The sequence below is a fragment of the Eucyclogobius newberryi genome, unplaced genomic scaffold (genome assembly GCF_026437365.1).
Source record: "Eucyclogobius newberryi isolate DKJ021-1_F unplaced genomic scaffold, fEucNew1.0.hap1 SCAF_3, whole genome shotgun sequence".
Classification (NCBI taxonomy): domain Eukaryota; kingdom Metazoa; phylum Chordata; class Actinopteri; order Gobiiformes; family Gobiidae; genus Eucyclogobius; species Eucyclogobius newberryi.
Window position 1 is genome coordinate 4,756,123 of NW_027315945.1, and position 23,185 is coordinate 4,779,307.

Sequence of the window (23,185 nt, forward strand, 5' to 3'; positions counted from 1 at the left end):
GGGGAGAGAGAGAGAGAGGGGGAGAGAGAGAGAGGGAGAGGGGGGAGAGAGAGAGAGGACAGTTTGGTCCTAGTTAGTTTTGAATTGATAAAGACATAAAGACAGAGTAAAGTGCAAAAGAAATTGTACAACTGCTGTAATTCAATCTGCTGCACAAATAACATGGATCCAAAGGCCCTTGTCAGGCTGGGGCCCAAATTTTGAATTTGGTAGATGTGATTTCCTGCATTCTGGTGCATTTTAGGCAAACTTCTCAACCTCTTTGTCGTCCCAGGGGGAGATAACACGTAGTAAAGCGGGAGATTCTCCCCAGAGCGACCGCGGTAAAGTGGCCCGCACGAGAAAATCTGTTGCGCGATGTGGCTGTTAATTACGGTAATGGTAAAAAGCACGGCAGTGGTGTAAAACCACATAACTATTTACCACAACAGTGTGTCGTCCCAAACAAAACATCCAATCAGCCATGCAATAGCAGAGCGCTCCGTTAAAACTAGCTAACTAGCGGCATCACTTTGTTTAATCGGCTGTTACTCCGCTATTAACAGAAAATACCAAACTCGGTGATTGTCTTCACAACTTATGTGTCCTTCATCCTACCAAAAATAATGAAAGGGCATGTAGTATTGCACCGTGAGCCAAAAGCAGAGTTTTGTTCAGTTATTCTTCAATCTACTCTATGTAAACAATGACATGATGAATCCACATGATGAGCACAAAACTAGAACTTCTATAAATATCACAATTTCATCACCACAAAACAAAATGATCCTTCCTGATGCTGTGAGTGAACCTCTGGTGATCCTGCCACGAAGAGTCCAACTATCACACGCATAATCTCGGGAAACGGTTCTGGTGAATGTCTCCCCCTTTTCGCTCGTCTGTTGGGTCATGTTCACTTCTGGCTTGTCAGGTCCGAGTTGTTTTACAATGAGCTTTTCCTCAAAACTTCTTCTTCAGAAGCAGATTTAAGAGTTTGACTGAATTTGCAGCAAATTCATCCGACGTCGCCATTTGACACACTTCAACATGTGTAAACAGCAGCTGCCGCAGTGCATCTTGGTACTTTGGGGCGATAGTCTTCAGCGCCCCAAACCCATAAAATTCCTCGACGATGATTGGTGGATGTGTATTCTTTTTTGCCTAGCAACAGGGGAGCCATTGGCTTAAATACAGCACAATGGGGCTGAACAAACAAGCGCCCCGGCACGAGCCTATTGGCTCCTACACCAAACATGATAAACATTCACGTTTTAAACGTGGAACTTGAAAGTGAATGTAAATATAATTCTGGAGAGTTCCAAACCCATAAAGCAAAATCATCAAAAGCATCGAATTAACACAGGTTATTTTTTCAAAATGAGAGATTATTTAAAAAATAAAATAAAAACAGGCAGTCAGGTCAGGTGGGGCGGCGCCCCAGCGCCCCCTATAGGCGAGCCGCCACTGCTGGGGCCCCTCGGAGCACTGCACGGTACATGTGTAAAGAGGAGGTGGCGCTGCATTGTAGGGACGGTTTTAGTTTATCGTGTATTACATGTATTACCAACACTGCTCTCTGAATGGGATGGCAACTGTGGGACCTATGAGTCTACAGGGAGGCCCCTGGCCCCTGAACCGCAGAATGGTCCCCTGAGAGCGGGCGTGTCGTGGGCGGTCCTCAGAGTGCAGCTCCGGGACTGCAGCTTTAAATCACTTGCACACGGTCATAAATTACAGGCTGCTGACAAGTCACGGAGGAAGTGCTCTGAAACAACACGTCCCTTTGCTGCTCTTTCTTCACTCTAACCGCATGGACAGATCATTCCGCCTCTCTCACGGCTCAGGACACGTCAGTGCGGCTCTCTCACGGCTCAGGACACGTCAGTGCGGCTCATTTACACCAGAAACTCCCTTTTACGCAGATACAGCTCTGCAGCTTGCGCCGCCTAAGTTCAGGCAGAGCAACGAACTGAAGTGAAGTTACTCAGAGGATAGAGAGGGAGAGAGGGAGAGAGGGAGAGAGGGAGAGAGGGAGAGAGGGAGAGGAGAGAGAGGGGGAGAGAGGAGAGGAGAGAGAGGGAGAGGAGAGAGAGGGAGAGAGAGGAGAGAGAGAGAGAGGGAGAGAGGGAGAGGAGGGAGAGGGAGAGAGAGAGGAGGGAGAGGGGGAGAGGGAGAGGAGAGAGAGGGGGAGAGAGGAGAGAGAGGGAGAGAGGGAGAGAGAGGAGAGAGAGGGAGAGGAGAGAGAGGGAGAGGAGAGAGAGGGAGAGGAGAGAGAGGGGGAGAGAGGAGAGAGAGGGAGAGAGGGAGAGGAGAGAGAGGGGGAGAGAGGAGAGAGAGGGAGAGGGGGACAGGAGAGAGAGGGAGAGAGGGAGAGGAGAGAGAGGGAGAGAGGGAGAGAGGGAGAGGAGAGAGAGGAGAGAGAGGGAGAGAGGGAGAGAGAGGAGAGAGAGGGAGAGGAGAGAGAGGGAGAGGAGAGAGAGGGAGAGAGAGGAGAGAGAGAGAGAGGGAGAGAGGGAGAGGAGGGAGAGGGAGAGAGAGAGGAGAGGAGAGAGGAGGGAGAGGGGGAGAGGGAGAGGAGAGAGAGGGAGAGAGGGAGAGAGAGGAGAGAGAGGGAGAGGAGAGAGAGGGAGAGGAGAGAGAGGGAGAGGAGAGAGAGGGGGAGAGAGGAGAGAGAGGGAGAGAGGGAGAGGAGAGAGAGGGGGAGAGAGGAGAGAGAGGGAGAGGGGGACAGGAGAGAGAGGGAGAGAGGGAGAGGAGAGAGAGGGAGAGAGGGAGAGAGGGAGAGGAGAGAGAGGGAGAGAGAGGAGAGAGAGGGAGAGGAGAGAGAGGGAGAGGAGAGAGAGGGAGAGAGAGGAGAGAGAGAGAGAGGGAGAGAGGGAGAGGAGGGAGAGGGAGAGAGAGAGGAGAGGAGAGAGGAGGGAGAGGGGGAGAGGGAGAGGAGAGAGAGGGAGAGAGGGAGAGAGGGAGAGAGAGGAGAGAGAGGGAGAGGAGAGAGAGGGAGAGGAGAGAGAGGGAGAGGAGAGAGAGGGGGAGAGAGGAGAGAGAGGGAGAGAGAGGAGAGAGAGGGAGAGGAGAGAGAGGGAGAGGAGAGAGAGGGGGAGAGAGGAGAGAGAGGGAGAGAGAGAGAGAGGGGGAGAGAGGAGAGAGAGAGGAGGGAGAGAGAGGGAGAGGAGAGAGAGGGAGAGGAGAGAGAGGGAGAGGGAGAGGAGAGAGAGGGAGAGAGAGGAGCGAGAGAGAGAGGGAGAGAGGGAGAGGAGGGAGAGGGAGAGAGGGAGAGAGAGAGGAGGGAGAGGGGGAGAGGGAGAGGAGAGAGAGGGGGAGAGAGGAGAGAGAGGGAGAGAGGGAGAGAGAGGAGAGAGAGGGAGAGGAGAGAGAGGGAGAGGAGAGAGAGGGAGAGGAGAGAGAGGGGGAGAGAGGAGAGAGAGGGAGAGAGGGAGAGGAGAGAGAGGGGGAGAGAGGAGAGAGAGGGAGAGGGGGACAGGAGAGAGAGGGAGAGAGGGAGAGGAGAGAGAGGGAGAGAGGGAGAGAGGGAGAGGAGAGAGAGGAGAGAGAGGGAGAGAGGGAGAGAGAGGAGAGAGAGGGAGAGGAGAGAGAGGGAGAGGAGAGAGAGGGAGAGAGAGGAGAGAGAGAGAGAGGGAGAGAGGGAGAGGAGGGAGAGGGAGAGAGAGAGGAGAGGAGGGAGAGGGGGAGAGGGAGAGGAGAGAGAGGGAGAGAGGGAGAGAGGGAGAGAGAGGAGAGAGAGGGAGAGGAGAGAGAGGGAGAGGAGAGAGAGGGAGAGGAGAGAGAGGGGGAGAGAGGAGAGAGAGGGAGAGAGAGGAGAGAGAGGGAGAGGAGAGAGAGGGAGAGGAGAGAGAGGGGGAGAGAGGAGAGAGAGGGAGAGAGAGAGGGAGAGGAGAGAGAGGGGGAGAGAGGAGAGAGAGAGGAGGGAGAGAGAGGGAGAGGAGAGAGAGGGAGAGGAGAGAGAGGGAGAGAGAGAGGAGAGAGAGGGAGAGGGGGAGAGAGAGAGAGAGGAGAGGAGAGAGGGGGGGAGAGGGAGGAGAGGAGAGAGGGAGAGGAGAGAGAGGGAGAGGAGAGAGAGGGAGAGAGGGAGAGGGAGAGAGAGAGAGAGAGAGAGAGGAGAGGAGAGGGGGGGAGAGGGAGGAGAGGAGAGGAGAGAGGGAGAGGAGAGAGAGGGAGAGGGAGGAGAGGAGAGGAGAGAGGGGGGGAGAGGGAGGATAGAGAGGGGAGCGGGGGTGAGAAAGACAGAGAGGGGGAGAGGAGGGAGGAGCGAGAGGAGGGAGGAGAGAGAGGAAGGAAAGAGGGAGAGAAGAGAGAACAGGGGGAGATAGAGGCGCAGCGCAGACACTGTTGTCAATCACACAATTGTTATCGCACAGAGAAGACTCCCACTGTTGAATCACACGCACATGCGCGCGTACATGCACGCGCAGAAGGTGGTGCAGCTTGTGTAATGAGTGTCACTGGTAAAGACCTGCCTCTGTCACTATGAGCACAGCTCAAATACTACACTGCTGCTTTAAGCAGAGGTGAAGAGGGAAGACCCGGGAAATGAAAAGGAATCTGTAGAAAATAAAACTTACAGACTGTTTAGTAATACAAGTTTTATACAGACCAAAATAATGATAACATGTAGGTTATTACTGTAGTAAACTTGCCCTCAGGAGGGATACCATGGTGGAAATAAGGAACAATGCCTTCTTTCATGTCATTGTTTGATTTTTTAAAGTTATTAACTCTTGGAATATAAATATGATTGAAATCAGTGGTGTCCAAACCTTTTTTGAAACAAATACAAAGGGTCATCACAATGAAGGGAATCATTCAAAATGTTACCTGTGCCGTATGGTTTGAGTGAGCCATTAGGGACATTAATGTTAGTTCTATATCACATCAAAATGCTTGTTAAAATCAAAACATCTACAATAAAAAGTAGTTTTGGTAATTTAAGTCAATGAAGCATAACCTCTGGTCGACTGCAGCTCATGAAACTCTCAACTTTGGGCAGTGATTCTTTACTTTTTTCCCATCTCTTGTCCAGCTCCTCACATATAACACTTTTACCTGAAAACCTTATATTTCAAATGATTTGATGTAATGTATGTATCTGCAGAGACACAATGAAAAGATGTTGAAGCAATATTTGACTACTACTACTTCCTGGAACTTATATCTTGGCCTGGAGTTGTGGTTCCTCCCATTACAATAGAAAGAGCAATAAAGACCAGAAGCTGATAAGGGATCATCTCAAAATGGGTTGAAGCTGAAAAGACGTAATATTTTTCGTCTTGGGGGGTTGAATCTACATTTCGTCTTTTTGTTGCTTTGAAGCTTCAGTACATTGTTGTGGCAGTCATTGTTATGAAATGCTAAAAAACTCTCTCAGCAACGAGCATTAGGCCAACATTAGGTGGCGGGTGCGTGCGCGGAGTACGCAAGTGCGCACGGGGGAGCACGGCGCGCCGTGGCCAGCGCGGGGAGCGGGGCGGGCGTCGCCGTCGCCAACACGGCTGGTGCAGAGAAGTTGGAAAAGCTTTTTTGCGGCAAGATGCGGCGCAGCAAATGATCAAGAGATTTGGCTCTAGTAACGTGCTACGCACTGACCAGAAGAAGGAAACAAAACAAACCCGCATGAGGTTTCGGCCAATCACAGAAGACGTGAGATTCACACTGAGACAAAAGGGCGTGTCCTGCTTCTGTCACTCTGACATGTCTAAGGTCTAAACACAGGCAAGTGACAATTACAGGTTTTGACAAGAAACATGAGTTTCTCACTCTCTCGTTCTCTTGAGACTATCTCAATGTGGTCATCTCACAGTTTGGGTTGAATGGGACGGTCGTAGGGCCCCTAGGGCCCCTAGGGCCCCTGGACCATGTGGATTGAGTAAACAAACATGCAACAGGTGACATTATTTGGAGAGTTCATAACTTCAAAATATAAACTTACTAAAGGATGTTCAGGGATGTTCACTGGAGATGAGCAGGTCCATCAAGCTACTATCGTTTTATCAACGCGTAAAAATTTATGTGAAGCCAGACAAAGTCTTTTGGGGGGGGGGGGGGTCCAGAGAGAGACGAAAAAAATTAAGTCTTTTCAGCTTCAACCCATTTTGAGATGATCCCTAAGCCATGAGGCCTGATGATGAGGCTTCTTCACCATCGTGTGAAGGAGGCCTCAGTTCAACATCAAGAGGGTGTTGTTCTCAGAAGATGTATTGTACAAGATTCGGCAATAACGAGAAAAGTTTCACATCTGTGAGGGATTCAAGAGGGGACAAACAAGGCAGTTCTTCTGATGACTTTTGAAGGGAAAACACACATTCTCCAAACACCAGCCGAAGCACAAATGTGAGAACTGAACTGCAGCAAGAAATGGATCCACCATGTGTGAGTTCAAATAATGGTCAAGATGATAAGACATCTCTGTGGTTTTGGAGCGTGATGACTGTTGCAGGGTCTGTTTCAGGGCAGGGCAAACTTTTTGACTCGAGGGCCACAACGGATTCTAAAATGTGACCAAGGGGCCAGGCCAGGAACAGATGGAGGGTGTGACGATGCTGGAGTCCCTCTGCACGTATAAAGTTCACAAGTTTTACAACTGGATCCACGACAAGGTTAAGCTGCAGTTTAGACACAGATTCCTGATGATACAGTGAAGGAAAAGAACATTTTTTCCTCTTTCACTTTGTCCTTGATTCTTTTCAGCAGCCCGTTTTTTCCTGTTAAATTTGGTGATCCATCCGACGTGACATTGGCATGTTTTTTACAGAAAGGCTCGTTGGGAAAAGCTTAACAGAGAAGAAGGTCAAAGTTGCTGTAACCCGAGTCAACATTTTTTAAGTGGGTCGGACGGTAGGCAAATTCTCATTTTTTTTACTTTGAAGGCAAAAAAAAGATCCATTTGGACTCGGGGTGACCGCCAAGGGTCAGGCTTCAACAGTCCAAGGGTCAGGCTTCAACAGTCCAGGGGTCAGGCTTCAACAGTCCAGGGGTCAGGCTTCAACAGTCCAGGGGTCAGGTATCAACAGTCCAGGGGTCAGACTTCAACAGTCCAGGGGTCGGGCTTCAACAGTCCAGGGGTCAGACTTCAACAGTCCAGGGGTCAGACTTCAACAGTCCAGGGGTCAGGCTTCTACAGTCCAGGGGTCAGGCTTCTACAGTCCAGGGGTCAGGCTTCAACAGTCCAGGGGTCGGGCTTCAACAGTCCAGGGGTCGGGCTTCAACAGTCCAGGGGTCAGACTTCAACAGTCCAGGGGTCAGGCTTCAACAGTCCAGGGGTCAGGCTTCAACAGTCCAGGGGTCAGGCTTCAACAGTCCAGGGGTCGGGCTTCAACAGTCCAGGGGTCGGGCTTCAACAGTCCAGGGGTCAAGCTTCCACAGTCCAGGGGTCGGGCGCCGCCATGTTTGTTGTGATGACGCTGCTGGGCGTGTTTCAATCCCAGAATGCATTGCGTAAGTCAAATTTCACACTGTGATAGAGCGTTACATGTACTATGGACACTTCAGTGGCACAGAGGCAAACCAACGTATAAAAGGCAATATAATGACACTCATGCGCGTTCTGTTTTGTTACAGACGCATGTGGAGGACCGAATATGAAGACGCACATGTGTTGTACAGTGCATTATCAGTCCTTTGAGATGAAAGACAGGTTTACCAATGTGATAAAAATATTCGACACAGCGGATTAGGAAAAACAGGTCGGTGAGTCGGCGAAATAATTGAAAAATAAAAGATTTTGACGTTTTTTCAACAAAATGCTGATATTTTTTTTTCAGTCGGCTAGTTTCATACCGGGTCGGTCGGGTTACGGCAAACAGACATATTATTTTGCTCACCCTGAGTTCAAATCCCGACTCCAACATTTACTGCACTGCTCAACATTTACTGCATGTCCTCCCTTCTCTCGCCCTTCAATCTTTTTTATTTATTTTTGATTTGATTTGTTTTGTTTTAAATATGACTTGGCATGTTTGGCGGGCCGGATTATGAATATATGTCGTTTGCCCATATCTGGTCTATTTGTCTTTGCCATCTAACTTTATTACACTATTATACTATAAAGCATTACTGGAGTTGTGAGGATACTAAATAGAAACATAGACCTCCCATTTTAAATCATTTTTTTGTTTTGTATTATATCGGTCGTCACGGTGGTGATGATGATGTGACCAAATTGAAGCTGGTATTTACATATTATGTACGTGCTCAAAAATACATGAATTGGTCAATTGAAGAGAGTAAAATCAATAGCGTTCCAATGGCATGGGAAGAGTTACGAGTCACATCCTTTGATGTCAACAACATATTGAACCTATCAAATGATCAAAAATATTGACAAAAATGAGAAAAGAGAAAATATACATTAAATAAAGAAACACGTTTAAGCGCTATAGAATATCAAAAACAAATGAAATGTTGTTGTAAAGATATTATTCATCATAGAGAGGCAAACACAGGAGTAGCAATAATGATTTCAATTGAAATGGCTTTTGAACAAAGCTTTGAATGCAAAGATACTGATATTATGTTCTGGTTAAAGGAGCTATTAATGCTAATGTTTGTACTTCAATAAATGTGTGTGCTCCTATTTCCCTTCAGTGTGTCATTATTCCTCACACAGATCTTCAGTGTGTCATTATTCCTCACACAGATCTTCAGTGTGTTATTATTCCTCTCACAGATCTTCAGTGTGTCATTATTCCTCACACAGATCTTCAGTGTGTCGTTATTCCTCACACAGATCTTCAGTGTGTCATTATTCCTCACACAGATCTTCAGTGTGTCATTATTCCTCACACAGATCTTCAGTGTGTCATTGTTCCTCACACAGATCTTCAGTGTGTCATTATTCCTCACACAGATCTTCAGTGTGTTATTATTCCTCTCACAGATCTTCAGTGTGTCATTATTCCTCACACAGATCTTCAGTGTGTCATTGTTCCTCACACAGATCTTCAGTGTGTCATTATTCCTCACACAGATCTTCAGTGTGTCGTTATTCCTCACACAGATCTTCAGTGTGTCATTATTCCTCACACAGATCTTCAGTGTGTCATTATTCCTCACACAGATCTTCAGTGTGTCATTGTTCCTCACACAGATCTTCAGTGTGTCATTATTCCTCACACAGATCTTCAGTGTGTTATTATTCCTCTCACAGATCTTCAGTGTGTCATTATTCCTCACACAGATCTTCAGTGTGTCATTGTTCCTCACACAGATCTTCAGTGTGTCATTATTCCTCACACAGATCTTCAGTGTGTCATTATTCCTCACACAGATCTTCAGTGTGTCATTGTTCCTCTCACAGATCTTCAGCGTGTCATTATTCCTCTCACAGATCTTCAGTGTGTCATTATTCCTCACACAGATCTTCAGTGTGTCATTGTTCCTCTCACAGATCTTCAGCGTGTCATTATTCCTCACACAGATCTTCAGTGTGTCATTATTCCTCTCACAGATCTTTAGTGTGTCGTTATTCCTCTCACAGATCTTTAGTGTGTCATTATTCCTCACTGGGGTGCAGTACATTTGACGTTTTCTCTGCTCGATGCCAATGATTGAACCCTTCTCACATCTTTTCCATGACCACGGGATTTGTCTTGCTCGCTGCATCCGTCAGGTTTAAATACCGGCTCTAAGATCAGCACTCTCAGCACTTTTTCAGGAGGTAATAATAATAATTGAAACGCCTCAGTGTCACACAGCGTTACCTGACAAAAGACATCTGATGCTGCCATCTACTGGTCACATGTAGTGTCAAAAGGAGTTTCACGCTTTCTATTTCTTTTTCTCATAATCATACAAAGAACCACTTCAGGCAGCATGTCACAAATTGTATTGATTGGACAAATTGTATCTTTTCAACATACATTAAAATCATGAATAACTAAGGACATTATTTACTGATTAAAACACTACATTATTTGTAATTAATATGTCTGAATGTGGTTTAAAGAGGCTCTAAGATGCAAAAACAAATGTATTCTCAAAAAAACATACCTGCACTTTTGAAGTTTTTCCAGGCTTAACCTTTTCATTTTGAACTTAAATTGTACATTTCCTCAAAGGGACAAGACCTCTGGTGCCATCTCCTGGTATATTTATGTTTTTTGTCTTTAAAGGATCAGTAAAAATAGTATTTACTAGATATATTAAGATAAAAAATAGGTTATCAAGTGTGTTGTGCTAAAAATGACAATTTGAGTAAATTTAGTAAATATAAATATTACCAATATGTTGACTTCACCTCAATGCTTGAAAATTACAGTAACATAATTTATACTACAAAAATCTGCGCAAAAAAGAAAAAGGTTAAATACTGTGGACAAACACAAAAGACAGTGTGAGGTTCTGCCCCCTACTGGTCCATTCACCCTTTCTTCAGAGGATCAGCACAAATGTGTAAGGACCTGGTATTGAAATAAACAATAATAATTAAAAATATATATACAACTTGACAGGGATTGCATTCAAATATTGTTTTAAAGGGAAATGTCGTACACTCTAACCCCAACACTTTTAAATGACTAAATTATCTTTTCAAAAAAAGAAGAGATATTTTATCCAAATGTGTTGTCAATATTGGTGAACAGAAATTCACGACTATTGGCTCACATACAAATGATTGTCCTCCAGTGTTCGGCGGTGCATTTGTGGACAATAACATTTTAAAAAAATTGCATCCTACAGCCTTTTTAAAGTTCAGCTCAAATCCATGAGATCGTGTTTGCTAAGCATTTTCAGATGTGCTCCACGTTCATCACTTGACCATAGCGATGATTTTGTTGTGGCACTTGCACAGAGCCGGGCAGAGCTTGGTGATGCGGCGGTTACAGTCGGCCACGGTCAGGTGGTAACAGTGCGGGTACGTGTTTAAGTACGGGCAGGGGTTCGCTGAAACACAAAACAAACCAGTTCATTTGAGCTGAAACATGTTCGAGGTTCTGTGTCAGACTAAATCAGGAGTAAATCAGAACTAGATAATACAACCACTAAAATGGGTTTAAATGGGACTAAATCTGTACTAAAACATAAATATGCACTGTATAAAATTATTATATATTTCTGGAGGCTGGTATTGTGAACAGAAACATCTGTGCAGAGTACAGGCCGGAGACCAAGGACAAAGTGGGAAACATCTCCAAAGGTGGTGGAGAACGACTGAGCCAAGGTCCTGTGGGACTTCCAGATACAGACAGACCAAATGGTCATGGAAAACCAACCGGACATAGTGGTGGTCTCAAGGGTCAGAGGAAAGCCATGGTGGTGGACATTGCAGTACATGGGATGGAAACATCCAGAAAAAGGAACATGAGAAACTAGAGAAATACCAAGTCCTCGGAGAGGAGCTGGAGAAGGCCTGGAGCCTGAAGGTATCGGTGGTGCCCGTAGTGATCGGAGCACTTGGGGCAGTGACCCCCAAACTGGAGGAATGACTTGAGCAGATCCAGGAAAAACATTGGAAATCTCGGTCCAGAAAAGTGCAGTGCAGGAACAGCAAAGTTACTGAAGAACCCTCAAGTTCCCAGGGGCCTCTGGGCGAGGGGAGAAATAGAGACCGCCCGCGAAGGGTGAGAAAGAGTTTTTTATATATATATATCTCTATCTCTCTATATATAGAGGCATAGAGGTATAGAGATCTAGAAAGAGATCTAGAGAGATATCTAGATAGATATCTAGCTAGATCTAGATGGATAGAGAGATAGATAGATTGAGAGATAGATTGATTGAGATATATAGATAGATATAGATACATATATGTAGATGGATTGATATAGATATACCGTAGATAAATATAAATATATAGATATATATAAACCAGGACAAAAGTAGGTCTAAACTAGTATTAACATGACAAAGTCCTAACAAAACCTGGACCTAAACTAAACCAAGATTAACTAAAGCAAGATTTATCAAACCAGGACTAAAGCAGAAAAGGACTCTGGTCTCAACTTGGACTACAAGTACGTGTAGGTCATTTTTCTCCCCCACTTCCGGTACAAACCAAACTTAATGAATGAATTTTGTTTCACAAAGTATTATCGCATCTTACACTTTTTAAATATTAGTATAAAAATAATTCTAAAACTATTGAGAAAATGGCAGATTTTCTTCAATTTATGTGTTTTATCAGAATCAATACTTCAAATGAGAATCTATTTTTTTCATTCATTCATTTCCTATAGCTTGTACCGCTAGTGGTCGCGGGTGACTGGAGGCTAACCCAGTGACTTTGGGCCTTAGGAGTATCTAGTTTTGATACTGGTTTTAGTCTTGATTATAATCTGGGCTTTGATTTCTTTGTGAAAACCCAAGTACAAAGACCAAACCATGCCTTTTGACCATGACTGAACCCAGACTTAACTTGTTTAAACCAGAAAGAAATTAGTCCAAAACTCGGCCAACCACAACTAAAACCAGGTACAGATAAACCCGCTCTAAACTCCCACTAAATCACGACTAAATGGCTAAACCAGGACAAAATAAAGAATAAATTAGTATGGAATTAGGACTAACCCAAGTCTACATCAGGTCATCTACAGTATAAGAACACCAAATCTTCACTAGGAATAATATGGGTGAAGCCTGGAATAAACTGGGGCTAAACGAGACTAAACAGGATTAAACTAGTGCTGAACCAGGCCTGAGGTGTGCTACTGACTGCAGAGCTTGTCGACGCAGTGGTCGGGGCACATTCCACACGACTTTCCCGCCTTGTATGGGGGCAATGATATGACGTTCCCTCTGTGTGGGAGGAAACAAACAAACAAATGAGATCAGCCAAGAAAGACTGAATTGAATCTCCTGCTGTGCTTTTTGGACGTACCCCCTGGAATATCGGCAGCCGTAGTAGTAGAACTTAGGACATAATGTCATGGCACATCCAACTTTATATGAGGTGTTCCATATCACCTGTGCACAGACAGAGCACATCCAAGTTAACGCCATCAACATGAAAATGTGATTGATTTACAACTGGGAAAAAACAGCAGATAAATGTGTCATTCATTATTGATCTGGTGTAAGAATGATGTCAATTGTAAATATTACATTTGTATTTGGATTGCCGATTAGAAACTAAACGCAAAACCCAAACAAAAACTAATGCGTTGCGTTACTACGCTACTGTGTTATAATAGTAACATGTCAGAGTACTCTTGCATTACCAATAATCAACATTATCGTGTACAAGCGATTGCAATGACGTCACGTCTGGCTGCGGCAGAAAACACAACACTGCAAACGGAGCCATGCTTCCAGTGGAGCTATCTTCACTAGTGGTTGTGGGCAAAGACATCAGGGGCTTGGAAAAAAAGTTTTAGATCGTTTCAGGGAAGTTTTAACGCTCAAATTCACTTCAGTGTCAGTGGAATAAGAGAAGCCACAGCCTCACACAAGCCTCTCTCTATCGGACTGTACAGTCAACACGCCCCTAAACCTGCACTATTCAAACAAACACTGGCACTGGCATCACACAGGAGGTCTTTCAAACCTGTGGTACCACCCTCGCCTTCAAGCTTATGTTGAAGACATGCTCCATAAAGTTCACTTTCTACATGAACTAGTTCAGTTCATAGTTCACACATTTTAAAATGAACTAGTTCAGTTCATAGTTCATAATTCAAAAAATTTAACTAAGTTCACAGCTCCAAAAAATGAACTAGTTCAGTTATTTTTTTCAATATTATATTATAATATTTCAAAATTATTTCCACAGCCCAAATACAACCACAGGCAGTAATTATTTCATTCCCTCATGTGTTGCTGTCCATTCAGACCACACTAGTAGTAGTAGTAGTAGTAGTAGTAGTAGTAGTAGTAGTAGTAGTAGTAGTAGTAGTAGTAGTAGTAGTAGTAGCAGTTGCAGCTTTGAGGGATGAGGGAACATGAGGGAAAACTTGCTGGGCAAAGTTTGCACAGAAATGTTAGATTGTTCCCATCCTCACCGACCTTATCATGAAACTCACGTAAATGGTCGTATCAGGGCGAATCGTTGCTGCTCTGTTGACCACACGTTGCAGTTGTGTCAATGCTGCTTTTTTGTTTCAATGCACATGTGCAGCGCGGTGCGACACTTTAAATCTGTCTGTCTCCGCGATCTATCGCCTCTACAACTGGAGCTCTCACACTTGCCAGACAAAGGCTCTTTTAGGGCAACTTAACGTTCAGTTCACGTTCACCAAAATTATGAACGCGTTCAGGCACAACAATGTCCATAACTCCACACATTTCGTCTGCACAGGACTTAGGAGCCTTGAGCTGATGCCGTCTGCCTTCCTTATTGTAATCCTCCTCAGCTCTCTCCTCACTTGTGCTGCTGTGACAGTCAGTGGATGGCAGGGGGACTATGTGCTGGGGGGATGGGTGAGTCCAGGTGGAGTGGTGAGCTGATGGGCTGAAGCAGAGGTGTGAAGAGGAACGGGTGTGGCCCATTGTACTAGATTACATGGGTGCACAAACCTAACGCATTACAAAACAGTTATTTGAGGACTCAAACTGGGGGGTATTGCATACCCCACAACTCTGTTGTTGATGAGGTGTTCCCTCTGCTGGTGATTGGTTGTTGGCATTTGTTTGTCTTATTTGAACTGTATTTGAATTTTTACCTGGGCCATTTTATGGATCATTTGCTGTCACTTTGCCTCTGTCAAGGTACGACAGAGGAAAATTAGCTTGTGGCTATCTCTGATCTGTGCAATATATTTGTTGTGCAATGTCCCTGTCAGATAGATCGATAGATAAATACATACATAAATAAATGAAATAAAACTAAATATATTAACTGCAGTTCTCTGGAATTCAGCTAGAACTACATGTATGTATATGAACACACTAGATTTTGTTCTTTTTCCTTCACTTTTGGGTTGTTATGTTCACATGTACTTCTCCTCATTCACCCCGAAAACCGCACTGTGAGCCACATGAGAGACATCAGCTGGAAAAGGCTCTCCAAGGTGCATTTAATGGCAAGCCCTTCCTTCTCGACTGTTGAATACCTGGTCTCCCTTTGCTGCAGTTTTCAGCTAAGGTACAGAATAAGGCATTCCTCGCATGGGCCCCCCAATGTTTTACTGAAGACAACAACATTATCAAGGTATGCAGCTCTACACTTCACAACAGACCAGGACCTTGACCATCAAACACTGGAACATTGCTGGAGCCTCAAGCAGCCTATAAGGCATGATGGTTAAATGAAAGAGACCAATGGAAAGCCTCTTGCAGCGGGACCTGCCAATATTGCTTGCAGAGATCCAGTCATTGATTCTCAACATAGGCTAGTGGTCAAACTCAGAAACAGTGTTTAAGGGTGTCCATCAGTGCATGTGGCATAAGATACCCTAGGCCAGAGATCAATCATCGGCTTTGTTGTTGCGTCACCTGACCTCCGGCCGCATGTCTTGGACACTCGGGTGAAGAGAGGGGCAGAGCTGTCAACCGATCACCACCTGGTGGTGAGTGGATCCGCTGGTAGAGGAGGAATCCGGTGAGACTTGGCATGCCCAAGCGCATTGAGAGGGTCTGTTGGGAACATCTTGCGGAGCCCTTTGTCAGCAGGGTCTTCAATTCACAGATCACAGAGTTCTCCCAGATCCTGGGGGAGGCTGGGAACATTGAGTCCGAGTGGACCATATTCTCGACCTCCATTGTCAAGGCGGCCAGTCGGAGCTGTGTTTGCAAGGTACCAGGTGCCTGTCGTGGTGGCAACCCATGAATCCGGTGGTAGACAAGAAAGTAAGGTATGCCGTCAGGCTGAAGAGGAAGGCCTATCAAGCCTCTTTGGCTTGTAGGGGTATTGGCGGGCCAGGCGTACCACAGCTTGTACTGTTGCAGAGATAAAAACCAGGGGCTGGAAGGAGTTGGGGGAGGCCATGGAGGAGGACTATTGTTTGGCCCCAAATAAATTCTGGCAAACCGTCTGGAGCCTCAGGAGGGGGAAGCAGTTCTTCAACAACACCGTTGGTGCGGGTGGCGACCTGCTGACCACGACTGGGGATGTCGTCGGACGGTGGGAGCAATACTTTGAGGAAATTCTCAAAGTATTGAGGTCCCACTGTCACGTCTTCTTCCATCACCCAAGCTGAAGTCATGTTGTAGGACTGTCTTGGTTGACACGTCTCTGCAACATCGCGTGGCAGACCGGGGTGGTGGTCCCTCTGTTCAAGAAGGGGGACCGGAGGGTGTGTTCCAACTACAGAGGGATCACACTCCTCAGCCTCCCCAGTAAGGTCTATTCCAGGTCCTGGAGAGGAGAATCCGACCAATAGTCGAACCTTGGATTCAGGAAGAACAGAGTGGTTTTCTTCCTGGTGGCAGAACATTGGACCTAAATCTGGAGAAGAAAAGGCTGGATTGTGAGATTGACAGGCGGATCTGTGCAGCGGCCACAGTGATGCATCTGACTGTTGTGGTGAAGACGGCGCTGAAACACAAAGTTCTCGATTTACCTGTCAATCTACGTTCCTACCCTCATCTATGGTCATGAGCTGAATAATGACTAAAAGGACAGGATTGCAGATACAGGCGCTCTAAGGCGCTCCCTTAGAGATAGGGTGAGGAGCTCTGCCACACGAGAAGGAAGGGCTCGGAGAAGGACCGCTGCTCCTCAATGTCAAGCAGAGCCACCTGGGTGACTCCCTAGAGAGGTGTTTTGGGCATGTCCAACCGGGAAGAGGCCCTAGAGTAGACCCAGGACACACTGGAGGGACTGTTTCTCGGCTGGCCTGGGAACGCCTCAGGATCCCCCCGGAGGAGTTGGAGGAAGTGTCTGGGAAGTGGGAAGTCTGGGAGTCCCTGCTTAGACTGCTGCCCCCGTGACCCGGCCCCAGATAAGCGAAAGATGGACAGATGGAATTTCTACACACTTGTATTCTTTTGACAAAAAGGTTGAGGCAGGTATCTTTGAATTTAGGCTTGTTTTGCCGTGAATGTCAGTTAGATTGTAATAAAACAGGGATAATTATGTAGCTTATGATACAGAGAGTATGACAGTGTGCCTTTCTTGTTAAGATGCATCATTGCTCAGGTGCAGATCCTACATGTTGTCACCAGTTAAAAGCTTTCAGGTGCTTCTTCAGAATTAACTAAAACTATAATGCAAATGACATTGCATTTCAGTATGGAGCATTTTAATAGCTGCAGATTGGGTTTAAAAAATAGATGCCGTGGTGTGGGCTGGGAACACCAAAAATACGGACCCCACAGTTCCATCTGACCCATGCATCACTAGTAAACACAACACACTGAAACAATTTTATGCCCTCGGATACTTTTCAAATACTGTTCTGTTTGATTATAATATGCCGTTTCTAGTACTGTTTTTGGTGTTTTTGGCTAGGTTAGATTCATTTTGCAGCTTTGTTGTCCAAAACTGGGTAGATTTAAATGCCCAGTAAAGACAAGAGAACAATCGAACAAAAACCCAATAATTAGATCAGACTTTTGGTGTGTGTTTAAAGCCCAAGAGAAATCTGACGACACCGACATTGACTTTGGAAGGCAAAGTACATGAAATCAAAATAACACTTTCAATTTTAACATTATTCCGTTGCAGTTTGGTCACACATGTTAAGATGTTTTTATTTTGCCGCAGGACAAAAGAAAGGTATTACATCCTCGAACGTCCCCAGATGTTACTGAGCTGCCAGCTAAGACCATTTACAGTGAGCACAGAACGCTTCCATTAGCTGTCCAGTTCACAAGCAGAAAATAGAGTAGAACTAAACATTTGATATTAAAAATTGTGGTAACGCCCATCGGCAATGTGCAAAACTGAGTGTTAATATAGGCGCACGGCTGACTATTTGTAGAAAGGCTCATAAGTGGGTTTAAATGTCAAAAACTGCTACTTATGTGGGTTCTGTCAGCACGTTCACTGGTTTGACACTCGTCTGCTGGCACATGCTTTATGGCCTGTTCAACTATGACAACGTACACCTGTCAAACACAGATTTCAAGCTTTAATTTACATCAGATTACATCATTTCCCTTTCGCCCCACACTCAGCCCTGACCAAATTTAGCCATCAGCCAAAAAAATCACTGGATTTTTAAAACATGGTGTCCATTTGAATATATATTGAATATCTTTACTTGATTGGATGTTTAAAAAATGTATTACATAAACTCAGTGTAAAATAAAAGTTTGGTTATGAAAACACAAAATAACCTTTATAATTGCATAAAAATAAGAATCATGTTGTTTTGGTTCATTGAAAAACACAGAAAATGAATCGTTGGCATACTTAAAATCCAAAGAAAAATAATTAACTTAAAATAGATCCTACAATTACTATGAAGCAATTCATTATGTTCTAGGGCTTCAAAAAGGACGGACAGTGTGATGCAGGTGCTACAGTGGGACTAGAGCCAGAGCCAGAGCAGGGACGTGATCGAAAAGTGGAGTTTAGCAGAGCTTTGGCCAGGCACTGGAGTTTTTGTAAATATGTAGCCTAATATATACCCTAAGCCTAGTATTATTCATTACTTAATAAAATAGGCTACTCCATTAACTAAAATATGCCTATCCATGTATTTCAGAATTATGAGAAATTAGGGCCGTTGCCGTAGTGAATAACACAATTTTATTTGGAATTGGAAAAACTCCATGAGTAACTGTTGTAATTGTAAACTCTGATTAGAGCAACACTGCAGGACAAGTGTAGGTCAATGAAGCTACTCTCCAAAGAGGACAGGCGGTGACTGACTCCTCACCTGCCTACAGCCCTCACTCCAGCATCCCTACATTTTCTGTTTGCAGTTTGCAGTTTCCTTGAAACGTGTCTTAGTGGCTTATTTAGTGGACAGTCAATGGTTTTCATTGATGGCTCAATGCTGCTGTTTTGTATGGGTTTTGCAGATCCGAGCATGAACCGCTAAAGATCCTGCTCTTATCATTAACTCTTCTCATTCACAACAAAGAACTGAGTCTTAAACTGGATCCGAGCCAACGTCTGACGTCACTAAAAGGGATGATGTAGGAACAATAAAGGGACAATGAAAAGATGAAAAATGCCAGGAGTAGGATTTGAGGAGCTTCATGAAAGGAGCAATAAGAACTCAATCTTCGACATAAAAGCCGTGATAAAGGCGCTAGCACAAACAAGTCCAGTCTATTAAACAAAGTCAAATGAGATGGAAATAAAGCTAGTGTCAGTGTGAATGCACTGACAGCTGACATAAGCAGCAGTGAACACAGATTCAGAAACTTTAAACCTCCCTGTGAGCCTCTCTGTAAATAGTCATCCTTGAGCCTATTTGGACTCACATTTTCCAGGTAAGAGTTGTATCCTGAAGGAGACGTGTTCTGATATTTACATGAACCGTTTCTGTTTGTAGTGGATTTAGCTCAGGGGAAAGTCTGGTAAATATTCTGGCAAAAGCACAATTTCATCCACTGATGCCAACAATGTGAAGCCACATGCTTCGCAAGACAAAGCTAGTGCAAGTTAGCGTCATCTGGTTCCGTTTATTGACGCACAGCACTTGCATCAAGACCCAAAATATGATATTTCCAGGTGGTGTTCTCCAAAGTGTGAACGTGTGTGCGTGTGTGTGTGCGTGCGTGTGCGTGTGTGTGCGCGTGCGTGTGTGTGTGTGTGTGCGCGTGCGTGTGTGTGTGTGTGTGTGTGTGTGCTTTACCTGGGTGTAGTGTCCGATCGGTTTTCCGTTTTTGGATTTGTCGGGGTATCTGAAGTTGTGGACTTCGTCATGCCAGGCACTGACCACACTGGCCCAGTCTGCTTGATTATTGGAGTAGAAGAGGTTCTCTCCGAGCTCATAGCCTGCTCAAGGGAAGAGAAGGAGCAAAGTGCGTGAATGTGGGAGTGTGTGTTTGTGTGCTAGAGTCGGAGAATTTAAATTGATTCACTTTGTTGTTGTAAGTTATAAGCTTTCACCTGGGAATAACAAAACTGTCCAATCCGCACACAAAGATGTTTAATTATTTCAGTTCACTTCATCCATAGATTTATATGAGACAATGTAATTTCAAATGCCAAGATTTTGACAGATCGAACTGAAGGATTTGTTCATATGTAATTCTATGTCTGATTTAAATTTTAAAGGACAAATGGGACAAATGCTTGAGAGAGGATAACTGAGCTTTGTCTGGATCTACTGGCTGCAGAGTAAGTTGTAATGATGTGATAACACTGTAGCCATGAGATGTTTAAAAGGTTAATTAATTCACAAATTATTTAATATGATTTCTATTTGTGACTAGACTCAACATCTTCTATTACACCAACAAAATGCATTTGACCTATATTCATTTTAGCTGCCTCCATATGTATTATATATCATCGACCTAATAATTAGAAACATAAACAGAGGCACAGACAAAGACTTTTCTCTTAAAGATCAGTTTGCTTTACTTCTCTGCTCAGTTAGGCACAACCTGCAGCCGTTGTAGATTCCCACACAGGTTTATTCAGAGTGGTTTGAGGCTGTGTGGTCCTCTGAGAGCATGTGCAGACCTCTAATAGAAGCTGCTGCCCGCTCTGGTTCTAAAAGCTCAGGTTAGAGAGCGGAGCGTGAACGGGCCTCTGAACCAAGGATCTATTCAAATTCCTGGATAGGGTATTGCTAGCTTAAACCTGTTACGAGTGACTGGCTCATTGGTATTGCAACAAAAAAATCCTTTGCTGCCCAGAAAGCAGCGGCTGACAGGGACCTGCAGCTTTTGCCTATTTTAGGTCATTTGCTTTTTCAAATGTTCAAATTCCTTAAATTTTCTTAAAAAACAGGTTTAAAGCTTTGGCTCACTCTGTGCTCCACTCTAGCAGTTCTCGCTCTGAATGGTCAGATATACAGGATATAGCTAGCCGTTAAAGGCTGGCAAACACAGCCCATTGACTTGAATAGGCCGCTATCTTGCTCTCTGGGGCTTGCTCTGGACAAGGTCACAGAATGAAAAGGAAGAACTAAGCTTCCAGCAGTACTGCCTCAGTCCTGGGGCCACTAAAAGACACTGTGACAGAGAAGCTTGAATACAACCTTTATCCTGCTAGCTCCGCCATGTTGACCTACCGTCGAGTGTACGTTCGAGAGGCTCTGCGTGTCTCAGGACACAACCGTCCACCCAGCTCTGAACTGTCTCCGCGATATCGTCACTCCAACTCTGCGCAACACCGAGACAGTCAGTTAGATTATTTACTGTCAAACAAACATCCAAAATAAAGCAGAGACTAGTGGAGCTTTTGGCTTAATAGAGGGGGCAGTGTAAAGCAGAACTATTATTGAACGTCTTTGTAAGTCCCCGTAATGGTTAAATATGTATTTTTGGGGAGTTTGATGTGCCCGTCGAGAGACTGCACAGAGATCATTCTCAAAATCTTGATTTGGTGCTTACAGGAAAAACAGAGGAAACAATACAGCTTGTTGTGCTAAACGTCTGAGTTCATCTTCAGGCATCTGTAGTAGAACGCCTCCTGCCTCCCTCCACCCTGTGTGTTTGTCTGTTTGACATGTTGTTTTACCGACATTGACTCGAAGAAAACTCTCCTGAGAAACCCTGACTCTTTGTTTATATTTGGCAAAGTGAAATGTTTTTGTAATGATACGGTCTTTCTACACTAAAGAAATAAAGAAAAAAGAACCCCACACAAACAAAATGATTTAGCATCTATTTTCTGACATCTATCACCAATGTGGCTTAGTTTTGCTTTAAGTACTAAAATGATCAGAACCAGTTAAAAATGTATAGTCTTTGAATGAGACATATTATGTTTATTCAGGTTTATACAGGTAGTATTGAATCATAAAAATTAAGTAGATACTCAAAAAACTGCAGAACTGATAACTTCCTCTTCATAGCGACATTTCACTGTAACAAGCAAGATTAGAGCTGAAGATCTTGTCAGGTTCGGGCTGGGTTGGGCCTAATTTCCGTTCGGCAAATAGTAGGAAATAAACAAAATGCAACAATGTTCGTTTAGATAATTTTGTGTCCACTCACTTTCATTTTTAACCATTGTGTTGGGGAACACTAGTCCTTTAGGTGTCGCCAGGTATGGCCCAACAATATGGCTTATAATTTAACTGGATTTAATAGACTCAAGCACAAATGGATATAATTGAATAATTTACTTTTAGTTAAAAAAGCAAAATTATTACGATTACCAAATTGAAAGAATATTAATATTTTAGTAAGTGATGTGCCACGGATTATTTTCAACCAAAAACGTGCACCGTGACTCCAAAGGGATGTGTTAAACTATGTAGTCTTGGTCACATGAGTTTTGATATTTGCTTCATGCGTTTATGCGACTAAATACATTTTCACCTTTAAAAATCAGCTTTAATTGTTATGTGCATAAATTGAGTATTTATATATATGCAAACAAAGGCTTCTAAATGCAATGTTTGGTAATTCCGCCTTACATGATGTTTCAAAATGTGCATTCATTGGTTACTGAGTTCCATAATAATAATCAGGTCCAGGTGGCTTGTGTTTCGATTGGTGCTGTGTTGGACTGACCATTTGAAGCATGTCTTGAGCAGGAGGTCGGACGTTTCTCCTGAACTCGTTGTGAGTGTTCACAATCTCATCGTGTGCATCGACGGTGCACATACCTGGAGACAAGCGTGTGTGTGTCAGACAGGTAAGGCCTAGGACTCATATTTTGACTCATACAAACATATTTTGTTTTTTAGCCAGCATCCAAAGTGAATGAGAAGGGCCATACAGTCTGCACAGGGCATGCAGGGAGCAGCATATCAGGCCTTTGTGGATTGAAAAAAATTAAATCCAAACTAGTTTTTGATGCCTGGCGTATTTTGTATTTTTGCAGTTACCATCAGCACAACAATAGAACAGGTGGAGGCCCTCAAGTATTGGGGGTCCTCTCGGATGGTCACATGCCCTTTAGCTAGCACAAACATGTAGATGCTGTCTACAAGAAGACACAGCCTCGCCTGTTCTTAAGGAACTTTCCAGGTTAGCCCGGACATTTTAATAACAGTCTATGCACTGAAAGGAAAGCTAAAACCATCTCAGGTGACCCGTCCCACCCGTCCCACCCGGCTCAATCATGCTTTTGAGCTTCTCCCATCGGAGGAGTTCCAAGGGCCCAGAAAAATATCTGACATCAAGAACTAATTTGTCCCCAATTGCTATTGCACTTTTAAATAAGACCTAATCACATGTAACCTAACCACGTCAAAGACCATTTTCAGTTTTCTGCATTGACACAGAGATGGTAGCT

The 23,185-nt window shown here is 44.3% G+C and overlaps 1 protein-coding gene and 1 long non-coding RNA gene across 2 annotated transcripts in view; one reads left to right on the plus strand and one right to left on the minus strand.

Annotated features, from left to right (window-relative positions):
• Nucleotides 1-23,185, plus strand: part of LOC140374232 (uncharacterized) — a 204,502-nt gene that overhangs the window by 158,800 nt on the left and 22,517 nt on the right. The window lies entirely within an intron of this gene.
• LOC140373987 (cysteine-rich venom protein pseudecin) lies at nt 10,742-22,551 on the minus strand. Its single transcript, XM_072460748.1, has 6 exons — nt 22,459-22,551; nt 21,009-21,099; nt 19,620-19,762; nt 12,809-12,894; nt 12,644-12,726; nt 10,742-10,875 (listed from the first exon to the last, which is right to left on the minus strand). The coding sequence occupies exons 1-6, from the start codon at nt 22,549-22,551 to the stop codon at nt 10,742-10,744; spliced, it is 630 nt and encodes a 209-aa protein (XP_072316849.1).